We start from the raw sequence: 21,809 nt of genomic DNA, 5'->3' as shown, positions 1-21,809 counted from the left end.
CAGTCACTGAAGGTGAATGAGCAAGTGCAACAGGCAATGCAGGCTAATGGAATGTTGGCCTTTATTACAAAGGGAATTGAGTACAAGAGCAAGGAAATCCTCTTGTATTTGTACAAAGCCCTGGTGAGACCACACCTGGAGTATTGTGTACAGTTTTGGTCTCCAGGGTTAAGGAAGGACATCCTGGCTGTAGAGGAAGTGCAGCGTAGATTCACGAAGTTAATTCCTGGGATGTCTGGACTGTCTTACGCAGAGAGGTTAGAGAGACTGGGCTTGTACACGCTGGAATTAAGGAGATTGAGAGGGGATCTGATTGAAACATATAAGATTATTAAGGTATTGGACAAGATAGAGGCAGGAAATATGTTCCAGATGCTGGGAGAGTCCAGTACCAGAGGGCATGGTTTGAGAATAAGGGGTAGGTCATTTAGGACAGTTAAGGAAAAACTTCTTCTCCCAGAGAGATGTGGGGGTCTGGAATGCACTGCCTCGGAAGGTAGTGGAGGCCAATTCTCTGGATGCTTTCAAGAAGGAGCTAGATAGGTATCTTATGGATAGGGGAATCAAGGGATATGGGGACAAGGCAGGAACCGGGTATTGATAGTAATTGATCATCCATGATCTCAAAATGGCGGTGCAGGCTCGAAGGGCCGAATGGTCTACTTCCGCACCTATTGTCTATTGTCTATTGACTCTTCACCTCATGTTCTCGATTTTATTGCTTTATTTATTATTATTACTATTATTTAATATTTGCACAGTTCATTGTCTTCTGCACTCTAGTTGAACACCCAAGTTGTGCAGTCTTTCATTGATTCTATTATGGTTATTATTTTATAGATTTATTGAGCATGCCCACAAGAAAATGAATCTCTGAGTTGTATATTGTGACATACATGTATGACCTTTGATAATAAATTTACTTTGAACTTAAGATTTTTTTATATTTCTTATTTTTACAGCTAATCATCACTTATGTAAGGCAGAGTCCTGCTGCTGCATAACAAATTTAACAATGTACGTTAGTGATCATAACACCTGATTCTGGCACTGAAGCCATACAGCACAGAAACAGGCTGTGCCGACAAAGATGTTCCATCTGCACGCATTTGGGCCAGAACCATCTTACTCTTTCCGTTAAATTCCATAAAATCCAACCAATCAGTGGAACTGATTGCCACAGATGGCTGTGGAGGCCAAGCGGCATCACAGTAGTGTAGCTGGTAGAGCAACGTTATTAGAGATCGGGGCATCGGAGCTTGGAGTTCAATCTCAGCATCCTTTGTAAGAAAGTTTGTACGGTGTGCCCACGCTGCTCTGGTTTCCTCCCACTGTCCAAACACATACTCCTCAGCCTTCATTGTACTCACTATTATGTTCTCCTTTTGTACTCCCTAATATAATTATACATGACATGATCTGCCTGGATAAGTCATAAACATACGCCTCTCACTGCATTTCAGTACAGGTGACATTATTAAACCAATACCAATATTGATAAAGCCTAAAGCTTACCTCATCTACTCCACGTAGTTTAACGTTAATGGTCCACCAGTAATCAGTAGAAATTTTTGTCCCAATGTAAACAGACCTGGATAAACAACAGACTAGTGAGATGAAAAATTTGTCCAAGCACTTGCACCAATTATTCAGCCTGTTAGATAACAATATCCTACAGGGCAGCTAAAACTCTCACCATGGATCAAATAACCTGTATCACTCATCTCCACTAGGGGAGTCCATAAAACTACAAGACATAGGAGCTGAATTAGGCCATTCTGCCCATCAATACTGTTCTGCCAGTTGATCATAGCTGAATTATTTTCCCTCACAGCCCCATTCTCCTCCCTTCTCTCGGTAACCTTTCACTCCCTGACTAATCTGGAACCATTGAATCATGGATTTTAGAAAAATGGATGGCTATTTGGGAGGGAAAGGTTGTATTGATCTTAGCTAACACAACATCATGGACTGTGCAGTATTACTCTACAGTATGTTCACCTATCAACCACCACTTTAAATATACCCAATGACTTGGCCTCCACAGCTGTCTGTGGCAGTGAATTCCACAGATTCACCACCCTCTGGATAAAGAATTCCCTCATCTCAGTTCTAAATGGACCTTTCTATTCTAAGACTGTGCCCTTGGTCCTAGACTCTCCCATCATTGGAAGTGTCCTTTCCATGCCCACTATATATAGGCCTTTCAATATTCGATAGGTTTCAAAGCGATCCCCTCCCAATCTTCTAAACTCCAGTGAGTACAGGCCCAGGACCATCAAACACTCCTCATATGTTAACTCTTTCACTCCCAGATTCATAGATAGATAGATAGATAGATAGATAGATACTTTATTCATCCCCATGGGGAAATTCAACTTTTTTTCCAATGTCCCATACACTTGTTGTAGCAAAACTAATTACATACAATACTTAACTCAGTAAAAAAAATATGATATGCATCTAAATCACTATCTCAAAAAGCATTAATAATAGCTTTTAAAAAGTTCTTAAGTCCTGGCGGTAGAATTGTAAAGCCTAATGGCATTGGGGAGTATTGACCTCTTCATCCTGTCTGAGGAGCATTGTATCGATAGTAACCTGTCGCTGAAACTGCTTCTCTGTCTCTGGATGGTGCTATGTAGAGGATGTTCAGAGTTATCCATAATTGACCGTAGCCTACTCAGCGCCCTTCGCTCAGCTACCAATGTTAAACTCTCCAGTACTTTGCCCACGACAGAGCCCGCCTTCCTTACCAGCTTATTAAGACGTGAGGCGTCCCTCTTCTTAATGCTTCCTCCCCAACACGCCACCACAAAGAAGAGGGCGCTCTCCACAACTGACCTATAGAACATCTTCAGCATCTCACTACAGACATTGAATGACGCCAACCTTCTTAGGAAGTACAGTCGACTCTGTGCCTTCCTGCACAAGGCATCTGTGTTGGCAGTCCAGTCTAGCTTCTCGTCTAACTGTACTCCCAGATACTTGTAGGTCTTAACCTGCTCCACACATTCTCCATTAATGATCACTGGCTCCATATGAGGCCTAGATCTCCTAAAGTCCACCACCATCTCCTTGGTCTTGGTGATATTGAGACGCAGGTAGTTTGAGTTGCACCATATCACAAAGTCCTGTATCAGTTTCCTATACTCCTCCTCCTGTCCATTCCTGACACACCCCACTATGGCCGTGTCATCAGCGAACTTCTGCACATGGCAGGACTCCGAGTTATATTGGAAGTCTGATGTGTACAGGGTGAACAGGACCGGAGAGAGTACGGTTCCCTGCGGCGCTCCTGTGCTGCTGACCACCGTGTCAGACCTACAGTCTCCCAACCGCACATACTGAGGTCTATCTGTCAAGTAGTCCACTATCCAATCCACCATGTGAGAGTCTACTCCCATCTCCGTTAGTTTGTGCCTTAAGATCTTGGGCTGGATGGTGTTAAAGGCACTAGAGAAGTCAAGGAATGTAATCCTCACAGCACAACTGACCCCCTCTAGGTGAGAGGGTTTATCATTCTCATAAACCTCCTCTGGATCCACTCTAATGCCAGCACATCCTTCTTTAAATAAGGGGCCCAAATTGTTCATAATGTTCCAAATGTGGTCTGACCAATGCCTTATAAAACTTCAGCATTGGAAAAGGAAGAACTGGCAGGCGTGAGGGCAGAGATGCAACCTCACTACTCTGACGACTCTGACCTCTGGGTGCTGTCTGTCACATGTTCCATCTGTCACTGCATGGACTTCCTCACATCTCATAGATGCGTGGACTGGGTCTGCACATTAGCATAGCGGTTAGTGTAACACTTTACTGCACCAGCGATACAGTAAAATTCCCACCTATGTTTGTAAGGAGTTTGTACATCCTCCAGCATGGGTTTCCTTCCACATTCCAAAGAAATAAAGATTACGGCTAGCAAGATGTTGACATGCTATGTTACTGCCGGAGTCGTAGCGACACCTATGTGCTGCACCCAACACACCCTCAGACTGTGTTGGTCATTGACACAAGCGACACATTTGAATCAAAGGGGATAATGTCACTCAACTTCACTTGCTCCATCACTGAAATGTTCCTACAACTAATGGACTCACTTTCAAGGGCTCTTCATCTCATGTTCTTGATATTTATTGCTTACTTATTATTATTATTTCCTTCATTTTGTTGTCTTCTGTATTCTGACTGAATGCCCAAGTTGGGCAGCATTTCATTGATTCTGTTATGGCAATTACTCATAGATATATTCAGTATGCTCACAAGAAAATAAATCTCAGGGTTGCATATGGTGATATAATTAAGTAGTGTAAAAAGAGAGGAAATAAAAACAGTGGGGTAGTGTTCATACTTTAATTGTTGATTCAGAAACCGGATGGCAAAGGGGAAGAAACTGCTCCTGAATCGCTGAGTGTGTGTGCTTAGGCTCCTGTATTTCCTCCCTGATGGTAGCAATGAGAAGAGGGCATATCCTGGGTGATGGGGGATCCTTAATGATGGATGCTGCCTTTTTGAGGCATCGCCTTTTGAAGGTGTTCTAGATGCTGCAGAGGCTAGTGCCCATGATGGAGTGGACTGAGTTTACAGTTTTCTGAAGATTTTTACAGTTCTGTGCAGTGGCCCCTCCGTTGCAGACGGTGATGCAACCAGTCAGAATGCTCTCCACGGTACATCTGTAGAAATTTGCTAGAGTCTTTAGTAATATACCAACTCTCCTCAAACCCCTGATAAAATACAGCCACTGTTGTGCCTTCTTATAATTGTACCAATATGTTGGGCCCAGGATAGATGAGCGGGAAACCGGAGGACTGGGAAGCTTTTAAAGAGCAACAGAATATAACAAAAAAAGGCAATACGCCAAGAAAAAATGAGGTACGAAGGTAAACAAGCCAAGAATATAAAGGAGGATCGTAAAAGCTTCTTTAGGTATGTGAATAGCAAAAAAATAGTTATGACCAAAATTGGGCCATTGAAGACAGAAACAGGTGAATTTATTATGGGGAACAAGGAAATGGCAGATGAGTTGAACAGGTACTTTGGATCTGTCTTCACTAGGGAAGACAGAAACAATCTCCCAGATGTAATAGTGGCCAAAGGAACTAGGGCAAAGGATGAACTGAAGGAAATTTATATTAGGCAAGAAATGGTGTTGGATAGACTGTTGAGTCTGAAGGCTGATAAGTCCCCGGGACCTAATGGTCTGCATCCCAGGGTACTTAAAGAGGTGGATCTAGAAATCGTGGATGCATTGGTAATCATTTTCCAATGTTCTATAGATTCAGGAACAGTTCCTGTTGACTGGAGGGTGGCTAATGTTGTCCCACTTTTCAAGAAAGGAGGGAGAGAGAAAACAGGGAATTATAGACCAGTTAGCCTGACGTCAGTGGTGGGAAAGATGCTGGAGTCAATTATAAAAGAGGAAATTACGACACATTTGGATAGCAGTAGAAGGATCAGTCCGAGTCAGCATGGATTTATGAAGGGAAAATCATGCTTGACTAATCTGGAGTTTGTTGAGGATGTAACTATGAAAATAGACAAGGGAGAGCCAGTGGATGTAGTGTACCTGGACTTCCAGAAAGCTTTTGATAAAGTCCCACATAGGAGATTAGTGGGCAAAATTAGGGCACATGGTATTGGGGGCAGAGTACTGACGTGGATTGAAAATTGGCTGGCTGACAGGAAACAAAGAGTAGTGATTAACGGGTCCCTTTCGGAATGGCAGGCTGTGACCAATGGGTACCGCAAGGTTCTGTGCTGGGACCGCAGCTGTTTACAATATACATTCATGATTTAGATGAAGGGATTAAAAGTAACATTAGCAAATTTGCCGATGACACAAAGCTGGGTGGCAGTGTGAAATGTCAGGAGGATGTTATGAGAATGCAGGGTGACTTGGACAGGTTGGGTGAGTGGGCAAATGTATGGCAGATGCAGTTTAATGTGGATAAATGTGAGGTTATCCACTTTGGTGTCAAGAACAGGAAGGCAGATTACTATCTAAATGGAGTCAAGTTAGGAAAAGGGGAAGTACAACGAGAGCTAGGTGTTCTTGTACATCAGTCAATGAAAGCAAGCATGCAGGTACAGCAGGCAGTGAAGAAAGCTAATGGCATGCTGGCCTTTATAACAAAAGGAATTGAGTATAGGAGTAAAGAGGTCCTTTTGCAGCTGTACAGGGCCCTGGTGAGACCCCACCTGGAGTACTGTGTGCAGTTTTGGTCTCAAAATTTGAGGAAGGACATTCTTGCTATTGAGGGAGTGCAGTGTAGGTTCACAAGGTTAATTCCCGGAATGGCGGGACTGTCATATGTTGAAAGATTGGAGCGACTGGGCTTGTATACACTGGAATTTAGAAGGATGAGAGGGGATCTGATTGAAACATACAAGATTATTAAGGGATTGGACACGCTGGAGGCAGGAAGCATGTTCCCGCTGATGGGTGAGTCTAGAACTAGAGGCCACAGTTTAAGAATAAGGGGTAGGCCATTTAGAACAGAGATGCGGAAAAACTTTTTCACCCAGAGAGTGGTGGATATGTGGAATGCTCTGCCCCAAAAGGCAGTGGAGGCCAAGTCTCTGGATGCATTCAAGAGAGAGTTAGATAGAGCTCTTATAGATAGCGGGGTCAAGGGATATGGGGAGAGGGCAGGAACGGGGTACTGATTGTGTATGATCAGCCATGATCACAGTGAATGGCGGTGCTGGCTAGAAGGGCCAAATGGCCTACTCCTGCACCTACTGTCTATTGTCTATTCTCTATTGGAACACGGGGAGAATAATATCAGAGTACAAGGTTTTCACACTGTATAATTCAATGTCTTTACAGAGGACAGTGTTGGCCAGAAAGAATGACAATCTACAAATCAGTGAATTCAAATGAATCAATGACAGAGGAAGCAGACAGACTAATTGTCTTTGTTCTTGCCGCATACTTGGGGATGGAAGCTGCCATTTTGTGAAGACACTCTACTCTCCATTTCGTGAGCTTGACATGCTGGGCTTGATCAATGTTTTAAAGAAGACACAATGATACTTCAGGTAATCTACTGGACTGGAGATAGTTTCCAAATAAGAAGTTACTTGTGAGATGTTCTTTGGTTGGCTATAACATGCAGGTTTGTGAATGTTGGGGTTCTTGCCTGCCTGAAGTGATTCGAGCTCATTGCTGATTAAGAACAAAGAGCCATAAATTATCGACTGTCACTTGATGGGAAGAGGGCAATAAATGGATGCTGGCTTGGAGCAGAGCCAGTAACAAGGTGTTAAAGGACAGACACAGGACCTGTGGCCAATGACAATGGAATGCGATATTTGAATTGATAAGGAATCGATATAAAAGTGGATGCTTTGTGTGTGCTGGTAGCGGTAACTTCGAAGAATAACCATCACAGATACAAGTGAAACATGCGGTAAGTGAATCAGGACAACGAAGAACGCCTGGCCAGCGTAAACTTCCTTGCCCGGGTAATATCCTTGCTATTCTTTGACTACTCAGGAGAGTCAGGGATACTTAGCGGGTGTGCACACAAGGTACTTAGTGTATGAATTCACGTACTTGTTAGTTTAAACAATAAAGGTACTTGTCAGTAAATACAGATCTCTCTGTGCCTCACTAAGCATCGTTATAGATTTTAAGTATTTTTTTTACAAACACAGATTAGATGAGCCTTTATAAGGCATTCATCAGACCGCTTTTGGAGTATTGAGAGCAGTTTTGGGCCCCCTATCTAACAAATCACATCTGGCATTGGACAGGGTCCACAGGATGTTCATGAAAATTATCCCAGGAATGAAAGGATTAAGGTATAAGGAACATTTGATGGCTCTGGGTCTGTACTCACTCAAGTTTAGAAGAATGGTGGAGGTGGCCTAGATAGAATTGAAAGGCCTAGATAGAATGAATGTAGAGAGATGTTTCCAATAGTGGGGGAGTCTAGGACCAGAGGACACACCCTCAGAATAGAAGGACATCCTTTAGAACAGAGGCAAGGAGGAATTTCTTTAGCCAGAGCGTAATGAATTTCTGGAATTCATTGCTACAAATGGCTTTGGAAGCAAAATCATTGGGTATATTTAAAGCAGTAGTTGTAGGCTCTTGACTAGCAAAGGCAGCGAGAGAAAGGGTTTGACAGGAATACCAGTATGATTAAATAGCCTAATTCTGCTCCTATGTATTATGTCTAGATACACATATAACCCTGAACATTGTTTCTGTTTTAGAAATAAATTTATCCCACAGGTAGATCCAGTCCTTGAATGTCATATCAGCTTATCTACTGAGTGCAACCATGACATCAGAATCAGGTTTAACATCACCGGCCCATGTCATGAAATTTGTTAACTTTACGGCAGCAATACGATTTAATACATGATAATCAAGAGAAAATCTGTGAATTACAGTAAAAATATATATAAATTAAATAAGCTGAGTAAAAAAAATCTATAGTTGAGTCTAAAGCTGGAGAGCATTCTCTGTCCTGGCTTCTGAGAACAGGATGGAAACAACTGAGAGACCTGCTGGAAGCAGATTCACCAGAAGACACCCATGGAGAGAACTGGGCCAGAAGCAGTAAACCGCAGGAGGACGCCACAACTGGCTGTTTACCTGTAGAAGCGACCAACACCTTCCACCAGAATCCTCATCCTTCTGCGGTCCTGCGTGTCAGACACGTACCACACAGCGCCAGCAGCGAGTGGCGCAGAGAGCACCAGACCCAGCAGCACCTTTTTATACAGGCCGCGGCGATGAACATTGCTGTGGAAGCACAGGAACAGCATCACAACAGAGCTCCACACAGCATTACTGCAGCAAATAACTCTGGAGGCCTGCAGGTGGCCTGCCCTGGGGTTGGAGGTGTGCATTTCTGTCTATAGGAGGGAGGAAAGGGGTGTAGGGTGTGTTGTGCTTGTTGTTCTGCTGAACATTGTGGGCACGCAATGTTAATGCCGGAATGTGTAGTGACACAAGACAAAGGAGCAGAATTAGGTCATTCGGCCCATCAAGTCTGCTCCACCATTCCACCATGGCTAATTTATTATCCCTCTCAACCCCATTCTCCTGCTTTCTCCCTGTAACCTTTGATGACCTGACTAATCAAGAACCCATCAACCTCCACATTAAATATACCCAATGACTTGGCCTCTACAGCTGTCCATGGCAATGAATTCCACGGATTCATCACCCTCAAACCTATGTCTCCCCTACCCGATGCTGGAGTGCAGATACATCTCTACCAAAGGAGATGTCAGGAGTTCCTTCCCTCTGCTAGCCTGCAGGTCACCCTTGGCCAAGGTGTAACATCTGCTTAGCCCCCCCCCCCCCCCGATTAGAGTCATGTGAAGCCATGGGAGCAGTTGGTGCAGATCACAAGTCATGGTTATGTAACCACTGACGTCGGGCAGACAGTCTCTGAAGAGTATTGATAATAAGCTGGGGTCACCAGTCTTGTAACAACACTGCCCAGAAAAGGCAATGGCAAACCATTTCTGTAGAACTTGCCAAGAACAATCATGGTCATGGAAAGGCCATGATTGCCTGTGTCATCGGACATGGCACATAATGAACTAATGAACCCTGGGAGAAAGAATATGACTATTTATCCTACCTTCTCATAACTGTATAAACCCATAAAAATTCACAACTCAGCCTCCTTCACCCCATGGAACAGTTCCAAGCTAATGCTTAAGCCCTCCAGTCCAAGCAACATTACGTGAATCATTCTGTCAACTTCTCTAGCTAAATGACATCCTACCTATAGTGTGGTGACCAAACCTGCACACAATTCTTCAGGTAGCCTGCACGAACCTGGTGGACCAGAGGGCCTGCGTCCACGCTGAGTGACTGTGCTTGCTTCTGTAACGTACCTCATGGGCTGCGACCCAAGTTGCTGCTTGAAAACAATGGTCGGGATCAGCGGGACACGCCTCGTCCTCTGAAGTAACATCCAGTGATGTCTGCACAAGCTTGCCTACCAAAGAAGAGTAACTTTGATTCACATTGGCACCCTTCATTTGGTAAATCCCTCAAGGAACTTCATACCAGTCTGGAGCACCATTACTGAAGCCTGTGGTACGGCCAGACAGTAAATAACTCTCAACCATCAGGCTCTTGAATCAGAAGGCATAACCACACTCACCCTAACATATCTCAACTACTCCAATCCAATTTGCCTACAACTAGGACAAAACTTCCCCTCCACAATCAGATTTCAGAACAGTCCATGAACACGACCACTTTTTGCACTATTTTTTAAAATTTATAGTAATTTTTATGTATTGCACTGTGTGTGTGTGTGTGTGTGTGTGTGTGTGTGTGTGCGTGTGCGTGTGCGTGTGTGTGTGTGTGTGTGTGTGTGTGTGTGTGTGTGTGCGTGTGTGTGTGTAGCCATGGTGCCCAAGAATTTTGCACAGTACTGTAGTAACCTTATGTATTGCACTGTACTGCTGTTGCAAAAAAAAACAAATTTCATGACACACGTGAGTAATGATAAACCTGATTCTGATATGGGTCTCTATTGTGGACTGAGAGTGGGAAGGGGACAGGGAGAAGGGAATCATGGTAGGGAAATGGGGAAGGGAGCAGGAAGCATCAGAGAGACAGTATGTCATAATCAATAAACCAATTGTTTGCAATCAAATGACCTTGCTTGGTGTCTCAGGGCTGGATGTGTCTGCACCCATACCAAACCCCCACCCCAGCACTCCTCTGCCAGCTGTCCCAAGCCCTTCCCGTGGGCTACACCCTCGCCATTCCCAACATCCCTTGCTCCCACCAGATTTACAAACTCACTCTCCGCTCCACATTGATGAAAATAGTACTGTGCCAAGTCTTAGCTAACCTCGCTATATGTGCCAAACACTTTTGCTCCATACTGCATGTCAGAGATAGTAAACCTGATCCTGACTCTGAACAACTGGGATTTAAGACATATCATAAAGAAATTGGGATTTGGTAAATTGGTTTATTATTGACAGTTACTGAGGCACAGTGAAAAGCTATCTTGCATTACAACAGTGCATCGAGGTAATACAAGAACACAAAGTGGAATGTAGTGTCACAGTTACAGAGGAGGTGCAGTGCAGGCAGACGATAAGGTGCAAGGCCAAGATGAAGTAGATTTTGAGGTCAAGAGTCTATCCTATTGAACTAGGGAATCATCCGATAGTCGGATAACAGCTGACCTTGAGTTGGTGATACTGTGTGTTTTCTATCTTTTGCTTGATGAGAGGGAGGAGAGAGAGAATGCCCTGAGTGAGATGGCTCGTTGGTTATATTGGCTCCTTTACAAAGACAGCAAGAAGCACAGACAAAGTCCATGGAAGGGGGATATGCTGAGCTGTGCTCCAACCCTCTGGAGTTTATCAGTCACGTGCAGAGCAGTTACCATACCAAGCCATGATGCATCTGAATAGGATGCTAGCCAGGGCACATTTCCTTTGCCACTTGAGTAAGAAGAGGTGTTGCTGAACTTTCCTGGCTGTGGCATCCGTTTGGTTAGAACAGGACAAGCTAACCTTCCACTAAACTATAAGTAGTCATGACACAGTGACCTTTGCCTGTGGGGCAACAATTCTGAGTGCTCACTGCTGCTCTGTATTCATGAATCGGCTGCTGTCGATGCTGACTGAGCTGTAGGCTGACTCTGAAATGTGGTGATCTGAGTGCCCTATCACAGTGCCACGTGGCCTCATGACTCTACACCAGCACGACACTGACCCTCTTCTTCTTGTTCCTAAGTTCTACCCGTAAGGCTTCACTGCATGAACCCCAAAAATGTCATCTCTAAGTACCACTGTACCATAAGATCATAAGACATAGGAGCAGAATCAGGCCATTTGGTTCATTGAGCCTGCTCTGCCATTCCATTATATCTACAGTTCCTTCAACTCCATTCTCCTGCTTTCTGCCCATAACCTTTGGCAGCTTTACTAATCAAGAACCAATCAACTTCCACTTTAAATGTACCCAGTGACTTGGGCAAATGAATTCCACAGATTCACTGCTCTCTGGCTAAAGACATTCCTCCTCATCTCTGTTTGAAATGGACATCCTCTATCCTAAGGCTGTTGCTGCTGGTCCTAGACTCTCCCACTATAGGAAACATCCTCTCCACATCCACTCTATTTCGGCCTTTCAATATTCGATAGGTTTCAGTGAGATTCCCCCCCCCCCCCATTCTTCTAAACTCCAGTGAGTACAAGCCCAGAGCCATCAAAGGCTCATCAAACATTAACCCTTCCATTTCAGAATCATTCTCGTGAACCTCCTCTGCACCCTCTCAAATGCCAGCACTACTTTTCTTAGATATGGGGCCCAAAACTGCTCACAATACTCCAACTGCAGTCTGACCAATGCTTTATAAAGCTTCAGCATTACATCCCTGCTCTTATATTCTAATCCTCCCAAAATGAATGCTAAGATTGCACTTGCCTTCCTCACCACAGACTCAACCAGCAAGTTTACGTCCTTCCTTATCAAAAAGGCTGCGCCCTCTGCTTGCTTACCTGTACATTTGTCAATCCAGCAGCGTCTGTATCCTGCTAGTCCAGCCCTTCCCTCAGCCATGTTTGTTATGGCTATAACATCACAGTCCTCACAGCCAATCCACACTATGAATTTGACTGCTTAATAAGGGGTATAGATAGGGTAAGGCAAACAGGGCTTTTCCACTGAGATTGGGTGAGATTAGAACTAGAAGTCAAAAATTAAGGATGAAAGGTGAAATATTTAAGGGGTATCCGAGGGGGAACTTGGTACAAGCATGGAATGAGCTGCTAGCAGAAGTGGTGGATAAGAGAAATGTGGAACGTAGATGTATGGAGGGCTATGGACTGGGTGCAAATCAATAGGACAAGGCAGAATAAGAGTTTGGTAAGGACTAGATGGGCTAAAGGGTCTGTTTCTGTGCAGTAGTGCTCTATAATTATTATAGAGAATGCGACAAAGGGTTAAATTGAAAAGCAATCGGATGCAGCAGCAAGAAAATGCTGAGCTGATTTACCATTTTGGGTGCTGTAAATAAAATATCAGAAGATTACGAATGCCTGTGGCTCTCAATGAATGATGATGCTTATGTGTGCATGGGGTAGGGTGTGAAGTGTGCCAGTAGTATGGAATCACTCAAAATCAGATCAGACCGAGTGTGAATGAAAACTTGATTCCTATAGTTCCACCTCTTAGCTCTTGGTTGACATTCACAGATTAAAGCAGCTATTTATAGATGTTCCAGAGCCAGAGACTGAAATATATTGCACAGTCAGGGCCGAGTCACAGTCTGGTGTTAAACAGAATAGTGGGGAAAGGTGAAGGAAATATTAGGTTTTGCTTTGCAAGTGTCTAGGAGGGTGGTTGGAAAGATTCAGGGAAGTTTGTACAAATGATGAGGCACAGATAGGGTAAATGGTCAGAGATTTTCTCTTCAGAAGTTGTATAAAACTTGATAAGGCCACATTCGGAATACTGTATGCATTTCAGGTTGCCCATTACAGGAAGGATGTGACTATAAGACATAGAAAGCAGAATTAGGCCATTCAGCCCATCGAGACTGCTCTGCCATTCCGTCATGGCTGATTTATTATTCCTTTCAACCTCATTTCCCTGCCTCCTCCCCTTAACCTTCAATGCCCTGACTAATCAGGAGTCTATCAACTTCCGCTTTAAATATACCCAATGACTTGGTCTCCATAGCCTTCTGTGACAATGAATTCCACAGATTCACCACCCTCTGGCTAAAGAAATCCTTCCTCGTCTCTGTTCAAAATAATCGACTCTCTATTCTGAGGCTGTGCCATCTGGTCCTAGACTCCCCCACTCTTGGAAACATCCTCCCAACATCCACTCGACCTGGGTCCAATGGTCCTAAACTCCCTCACTACAGGTGATATCCTCTTTACATCCACTCTATCTAGGCCTCTCCCCCCCACCCCTATTCTTCTAAACTCCAGCAAGTACAGGTCCTGAGCCATAAAACGCATGTCTTATGTTAATCTTTTCATTCCTGGAATCATTCTCGTGAACCTTGAATCATTCTTGTGAACCTCCTCTGGACTCTTTCAAATGCCAGCCCCAAGCGCAGTCTGTGCTGTTTTTGAGTCTGGTGGTCCTGGAGTGGATGCTATGTAGCCTCCTCCCTGATGGGAGTGGGACAAACAGAGTGGTTGGGATTCTTCATGGTGTCACTGGTCTTTTTTCGGCACCTTTCCGTGTTGATGATGGATGGGCTGATGATAGGTGGTAACAGTATTCTCCCTCATATTAGCAACTTCAGAACCTAACAACTGGAATGGAAACAAATCATTCTTGATCCTAAGGTACTGCTTGAGAAACTGATCATTTTCTTTTAAACATATTATAGGTCCCCTCTGGTTATGAACACCTGATTTACAGACAGCCTGTACATACAAACAAGCATTTGGGAGACCAGCAGGAAGGAAGGGGATGGATATCCAGTTGCTTGGCAGTGTGGAGGATCAGAGGGATCTTGGCGTCCGAGTCCATAGGACACTCAAAGCTGCTGCACAGGTTGACAGTGTGGTTAAGAAAGCATATGGTGCATTGCCCTTCATCCATCGTGGGATTGAGTTTAGGAGCCGAGAGGTAATGTTGCAGCTATATAGGACCCTGGTCAGACCCCACTTGGAGTACTGTGCTCAGTTCTGGTCACCTCACTATAGGAAGGATGTGGAAACCTTAGAAAATGTGCAGAGGAGATTTACAAGGATGTTGCCTGTGTACAATGTACTGTGTATGTTAATCAAAATGGCTTCTTTGGTTTGCTAGAGTAGGAATGCTTTTATGTTTGATAAGTGTTTTCTCTCGCAGTTGTTTAGCTTTGGACTTGCTGATATGGGGATTGTATTCATTTGTTAACCAATGGGGAATGTTATTTTGTCTTGTGAGGCTGGAAGCTTGGGGGTTTCGCGGTCTTTTCAGGGGAGTCGGGAAGGAGACACCGAGGAAGGTGGACGTGCACTGCACTGCTCGGTCGACCACCGGGGTGGTCCCAGGTGCGAGGATGTGGAGGTTGGAGGAAAGTGACGAGGGGTCAAATGGTTCGATGGTTGAGCTCCAACGATGTGCACTAAACTGACTGAACTTTGATAAGTTGGCGCCTTTTACTATTCCATAACGGTATCTGGTGTGAGTTTGATATGGTGTGTGTGCGTGCGGCATAAACTTGATTTTCACAGCACCTGCGTGTACGGGAGGTGGGGTTGGTGAGTGGCTGGATCTCTTTTTCCCCTAGACATATACCAGCCTGTTGGGTAAGTGTTACACCTGGATTGGAGAGCATGCCTTATGAGAATAGGTTGAGTGAACTTGGCCTTTTTTCCTTCGAGCGACAGAGGATGAGAGGTGACCTGATAGAGGTGTATAAGATGATGAGAGGCATTGATCGTGTGGATAGTCAGAGGCTTTTTCCCAGGGCTGAAATGGCTAGCACGAGAGGGCACTGTTTTAAGATACTTGGAAGTAGGTACAGAGGAGATATCAGGGGTAAGTTGTTGTTTTTTTTTAAAAAACGCAGAGAGTGGTGAGTGCGTGGAATGGGCTGCCGGTGACAGTGGTGGAGGCGGATACGATAGGGTCTTTTGAGAGACTCCTGGATAGGTATATGGAGCTCAGAAAATTAGAGGGCTATGGGTAACCCTAGGTAATTTCTCAGGTAAGGACATGTTCAGCACAGCTTTGTGGGCCGAAGGGCCTGTATTGTGCTGTAGGTTTTCTACGTTTCTATAATGTTCGCTGTGGTGACCGTAGTTCAATCTCACTAGAGGTCTCTCAGCCCAGTGTGGCAGTACGCAGTCGCGTGTTTATTTGGTTGAGTCCACTCTCAGTTTTTGACATGAGATATGGGAAGCCATTGATAATTGGTGAGTGCTGTATGACACAGAGGGGAGAACAATAAGCTGTCGGTGAGCTTTGTATTGCATGGAGGAGAGGAGGGTAGGCTGATAACTGGTGATCACTCTGTATTGTATGGAGGAGAGGAGGGTAGGCTGATAACTGGTGATCACTCTGTATTTCATGGAGGAGAGGAGGGTAGGCTGATAACTGGTGATCACTCTGTATTGTATGGAGGAGAGGAGGGTAGGCTGATAACTGGTGATCACTCTGTATTGCATGGAGGAGAGGAGGGTAGGCTGATAACTGGTGATCACTCTGTATTGTATGGAGGAGAGGAGGGTAGGCTGATAACTGGTGATCACTCTGTATTGCATGGAGGAGAGGAGGGTAGGCTGATAACTGGTGATCACTCTGTATTGCATGGAGGAGAGGAGGGTAGGCTGATAACTGGTGATCACTCTGTATTGCATGGAGGGGAGGAGGGTAGGCTGATAACTGGTGATCACTCTGTATTTCATGGAGGAGAGGAGGGTAGGCTGATAACTGGTGATCACTCTGTATTGCATGGAGGAGAGGAGGGTAGGCTGATAACTGGTGATCACTCTGTATTGCATGGAGGAGAGGAGGGTAGGCTGATAACTGGTGATCACTCTGTATTGTATGGAGGAGAGGAGGGTAGGCTGATAACTGGTGATCACTCTGTATTGTATGGAGGGGAGGATTGTCAGCTGATAATAGGTGAGCACTGTATTGTATGAGGGGTGGTGATGATAGGCTGATGGTGAGCGCAGTATTGCATAGGAAAGAACAGTAGGCTGATAATTAGTGAGTGCTGTTTTACATGGAGGTGAAGATGGTAGGCTGTTGTAGAGAGTGAAGGGGGTTTTCTGAGCATCGAGTGAACTTGCCCAATTTGGGCTGTGACATCCTCTCCCTCTTGAATTACATTCCTTTTACATGCCACACGTTGGAGCAATTTTTTCATTCTAAAGGCAGTCCAGTGTGACGATTTTTGAAGAAGAGGTGTGAGATTGTCCAAGGACTACAGACAATTCTGATAAGGTTAATGATGGAAAATTACAATCTCCTGAATCATTTCACTGTACTAGTGACACAGAAAAGTCTCTCTTTACAATGAAAGCTACTTATCAATGGGTTTTACATGGACTGGTGATCCAAGTTGTCCTATTCCATTGTGCCTAGTCTGTGGCAAAAACTTACAAATGTAGCAATGGTCAATGGTTCCAACAAAGTTGAAAGACACTTAACTACAAATCACCGCCATATGAAACGTAAAAGTGCTGATTATTTTAAACAGGTATTAGAATCTCAAAACAAACCAAGTGAAGCTTTTGTCATAGTCAGTAAAAAGTTTCAGGAAGCAAGTTATTTAGCAGCTTTAAAACCAGTTCACTTGAGAATTTTTAAAAACTGTGAAAACCTGAACAAAGAGCACACCCATCTCCTGCTGCATACAGAAATCCAGTGGCTTAGCAGAGGAAGAATTCTCAACAGGGTGTTTGAGCTGAAAAATAAATTCCAGGAGTACTTTCAATAAAATAGTAGCCAGATTTTGCTAAGTGCTTTGAGGATGAGGAATAGCTGCAGAAACGAGCCTACTTAACAGACATTTCTCATCATATGAACCAGTTGAACAAGTCTCTGTAAGGCCCTGAAGGAGATGGTTTGACTTCAAGTGATAAGATTCACTTGGGATCTTAAAAGGAAACTGAATCTTTGGAAAAATCATGCTGCAAAAGGAAATCTTGAAACGTTTCCATTGCTGCTTGAGAGTGAGGAAGGGTATCAGAAAGTCTCGAGTCTTATTGAAAGCCACCTGGGAAAACTGCAAAACAAAACTGAACGTACTTTTCCTCCATTTCAATCCAAGTATATGACTGGGTGAGGGAACTTTGCTCTGAATCTTCTACTCAGTCTGACAACTCAACTTTGAGAGAAGCAGAAGAACTTTGTGAGCTGCACTCTGATCGTGCACTCAGGATGAGATTTACTGACCTGCCCCTGAACAAGTACTGGATTCTGTGAAAGAGTATCCTGCCATTCATAGGAAAGCAATGTACATTTTGCTCAGTTTTCAACTTCTTACATGTGTGAGCAAGCTTTTTTTTTGTTTAACAACCATCAAGAGCAAGGTTAGAAATCGTCTCACTTCAGTTGAAGGTAAAATCCATGCGTGCTTAATCTCAATTTTGACCCAGAATGGAGAACTCATTCTGTTTACCTTATGAGTTTTTAAAATTTATGAAAGAGAGATTAATTTCAAGAAAGGTAAGCTAAGCTTAACGATCTGTTTTTTCAAGAAAGGTTGACTAAAAAATTCATTCTCTACTCAAAAAAGCATTGACAATTATTTTTGGATTATTATATCTACAACTTACTGATTACACTAACAGACTGTGAACTGTAGATATAATAATTTTTATGCGGGGTTCCCTGAGACCTGAACATTATTTCAAAGGTTCCTCCAGGGCAAAAAGGTTGAGAAAGGCTGCCTCAGAGACAGCAGCAAGAGACTGAACCTTGATAGGTGATCGGTGCTGCTGTAAATGTATTACACTAACCACTACGCTGCCATGCTGCCATGCTGTCCTGTACAGCTCTCAGGAACAGGACCATGTCATAACCTGGGACATCCTGTATCTGGTCACTCCCTGGTTCTGGCTAAATGATAATTTGGCAGATACATTTCTTACTTACATGACTATAATTTATAAGGGAAAAGCAAAGAAACCAAAGATGTTGACAATCTGAAGTAAAAATGCCAGAAATGCTCCTCAGACAGGATGAAGAGGTCAATACTCCCCAATGCCATTAGGCTTTACAATTCTACCGCCAGGACTTAAGAAATTTTTAAAAGCTATTATTAATGCTTTTTGAGACGGTGATTTAGATGCATATCATATTTTTTTACTGAGTTAAGTATTGTATGTAATTAGTTTTGCTACAACAAGTGTATGGGACATTGGAAAAAAAGTTGAATTTCCCCATGGGGATGAATAAAGTATCTATCTATCTATCTATCTATCTATCTAGTATCTGTGGTGAGAATGTTAGCATTTTGGATGGAAAATCCTTCAACAAAACTGGTTCAAGTTGAGCTTATTGTCATCTGACTGGGCATATATACAACCAAACGACACAACATTCCAACAATTCCAGATATTAACTTTTGTGTGGATGCAGTTGTCCCTGTTAGAACTGTTCGCTGCTATCCCAATAATAAGCCCTGGATCACTAGTCACATCAAAGGCCTCCTAAACCAGAAGAAGAGGGCCTTTAAAGATGGTGATCGGTTGGAGCTTAAAAGAGTTCAGAAGGAACTCAGAGTACAGATGAGGGGGGCAAAGGAGCAGTATAGGAGGAAGCTAGAACTAAAGCTGCAGAAAAAAAGCATGAAGGAGGTGTGGGATGGGATGAAGATCATCACCGGATGCGGTGCAAAGCGGAGGGCGAACATAAGTGGAGATGTGGAGAAAGCGAACCAGCTGAACAACTTCTTCAACAGGTTCGACAGCTCAATCTCATCCTCACCGCAGAAATCCACACCAGGCTTACTTCCCTCACAGGAAAATAGCCACTCACAGGAGACCTTGCCCAAGCCCAGGATTACGGCTGCACAGGTGGAAGGTCAACTGAGGAAGATCTGTACCAGCAAGGCGGCTGGACCGGATGGAGTTTCCCCACGATTACTGAGGGCCTGTGCTACTGAGCTGGGAGAACCACTATAGCGCATCTTCAACATGAGCCTGGAGCAGAGAAGAGTACCCAGACAGTGGAAGACATCCTGTATTGTCCCGGTACCGAAGAAACCACAACCAAAAGAGTTGAATGACTTCAGACCTGTTGCCTTGACGTCGCACGTGATGAAGACCATGGAGCGGCTGATAATACAGAATCTGAGGCCACAAACCAGGCACGCCCAGGATCCTCTTCAGTTTGCATATAAGGAGAAGGTGGGAGTGGAGGATGCTATCACGTATTTGCTGCACAAATCACTCTCTCACCTAGAGGGGGTCAGTTGTGCTGTGAGGATTACATTCCTTGACTTCTCTAGTGCCTTTAACACCATCCAGCCCAAGATCTTAAGGCACAAACTAACGGAGATGGGAGTAGACTCTCACATGGTGGATTGGATAGTGGACTACTTGACAGATAGACCTCAGTATGTGCGGTTGGGAGACTGTAGGTCTGACACGGTGGTCAGCAGCACAGGGGCGCCGCAGGGAACCGTACTCTCTCCGGTCCTGTTCACCCTGTACACATCAGACTTCCAATATAACTCAGAGTCCTGCCATGTGCAGAAGTTCGCTGATGACACGGCCATAGTGGGGTGTGTCAGGAATGGACAGGAGGAGGAGTATAGGAAACTGATACAGGACTTTGTGATATGGTGCAACTCAAACTACCTGCGTCTCAATATCACCAAGACCAAGGAGATGGTGGTGGACTTTAGGAGATCTAGGCCCCATATGGAGCCAGTGATCATTAATGGAGAACGTGTGGAGCAGGTTAAGATCTACAAGTATCTGGGAGTACAGTTAGACGAGAAGCTTGACTGGACTGCCAACACAGATGCCTTGTGCAGGAAGGCACAGAGTCGAATGTACTTCCTAAGAAGGTTGGCGTTATTCAATGTCTGTAGTGAGATGCTGAAGATGTTCTATAGGTCAGTTGTGGAGAGCGCCCTCTTCTTTGTGGTGGCGTGTTGGGGAGGAAGCATTAAGAAGAGGGACGCCTCACGTCTTAATAAGCTGGTAAGGAAGGCGGGCTCTGTCGTGGGCAAAGTACTGGAGAGTTTAACATCGGTAGCTGAGCGAAGGGCGCTGAGTAGGCTACGGTCAATTATGGATAACTCTGAACATCCTCTACATAGCACCATCCAGAGACAGAGAAGCAGGTTCAGTGACAGGTTACTATCGATGCAATGCTCCTCAGACAGGATGAAGAGGTCAATACTCCCCAATGCCATTAGGCTTTACAATTCTACCGCCAGGACTTAAGAACTTTTTAAAAGCTATTATTAATGCTTTTTGAGACGGTGATTTAGATGCATATCATATTTTTTTTTTACTGAGTTAAGTATTGTATGTAATTAGTTTTGCTACAACAAGTGTATGGGACATTGGAAAAAAAGTTGAATTTCCCCATGGGAATGAATAAAGTATCTATCTATCTATCTATCTAGAAATTTCTTTGTGGAGAGGGTGATGAGTCTTCTCCCTACAGGTCTTTGTAGGATGTCAATGAGTTCATTCACACTCGAGCTCATTAGGTTTCATAGATCACAATTTTATGGAGCATTAAGGGAATTACAGCATGGAATTAAGGACAGCACGCTACCATAGCGGTTAGCATGCTGCTACTATAGCACCAACAACTCCCATTGCTGCCTGTAAGCAGATTTATACATTCTCTCTGTGATTGAGTAGGCTTCCTTTAGGTGATCCTCCAAAAATGTACAGCACGGTGACACTTGCGGTCTGCTCCAGCACATCAGTAGCCAGTGCAAGTCGCTGACACAAAACAATGCATTGCTCTGTATGCTTCCATGTACAAAAAGTTAATCTTGAATAAAGCTGACCTTTAATCAAAGTGTACGGTGATGATGTTGGATAATGGTGCCGAAGCGAAGATTAGCCACGATCTTGGTAATTAATGGAATAATTTCAAAGGGCTGGAAGGCCTAACTACACTTATTTCTGGTTGGGTTGAGTTGTTCTCTGATCTTGGCAATCCAGGATCAACCATCAACCACCCAAGCTACACATTTTCTGAGTCATTTCCAACACTTAATTCTTGTAACACCTTAGTGAGACCCAAATTATTCTTGGGCCTATGTTTCTAAGTTGAAGATTTTCTGTGGGTTATGTGCTAAAATCAAACAACAGAGGTGTTTAAAGCGTGCTTAGATAGGCATATGAATCTATAGATAAAT

General features: G+C 44.0%; 1 protein-coding gene across 4 annotated transcripts in view; it reads right to left on the bottom strand.

Moving 5' to 3' along the window:
- The window catches only part of adck5 (aarF domain containing kinase 5), a 119,058-nt gene that overhangs the window by 78,065 nt on the left and 19,184 nt on the right, over positions 1 to 21,809 (bottom strand). For 3 of the 4 annotated variants that reach the window (XM_073055122.1, XM_073055121.1, XM_073055123.1), the window contains exons 2-4: positions 9,871 to 9,974; positions 8,612 to 8,761; positions 1,516 to 1,591 (exon numbers count right to left, since the gene is read on the bottom strand). In XM_073055122.1, coding sequence (XP_072911223.1) covers positions 1,516 to 1,591; positions 8,612 to 8,761; positions 9,871 to 9,974 — 330 coding nt within the window. The remainder of the gene's footprint in view (positions 1 to 1,515; positions 1,592 to 8,611; positions 8,762 to 9,870; positions 9,975 to 21,809) is intronic. The other variant, XM_073055124.1, reaches the window with a different exon arrangement.

This window comes from Hemitrygon akajei, chromosome 8, assembly GCF_048418815.1.
Source record: "Hemitrygon akajei chromosome 8, sHemAka1.3, whole genome shotgun sequence".
Classification (NCBI taxonomy): Eukaryota; Metazoa; Chordata; class Chondrichthyes; order Myliobatiformes; family Dasyatidae; genus Hemitrygon; species Hemitrygon akajei.
The sequence above is the reverse complement of the archived record's forward strand: the minus strand, read 5'-3'. Positions and strand labels throughout refer to the sequence as shown.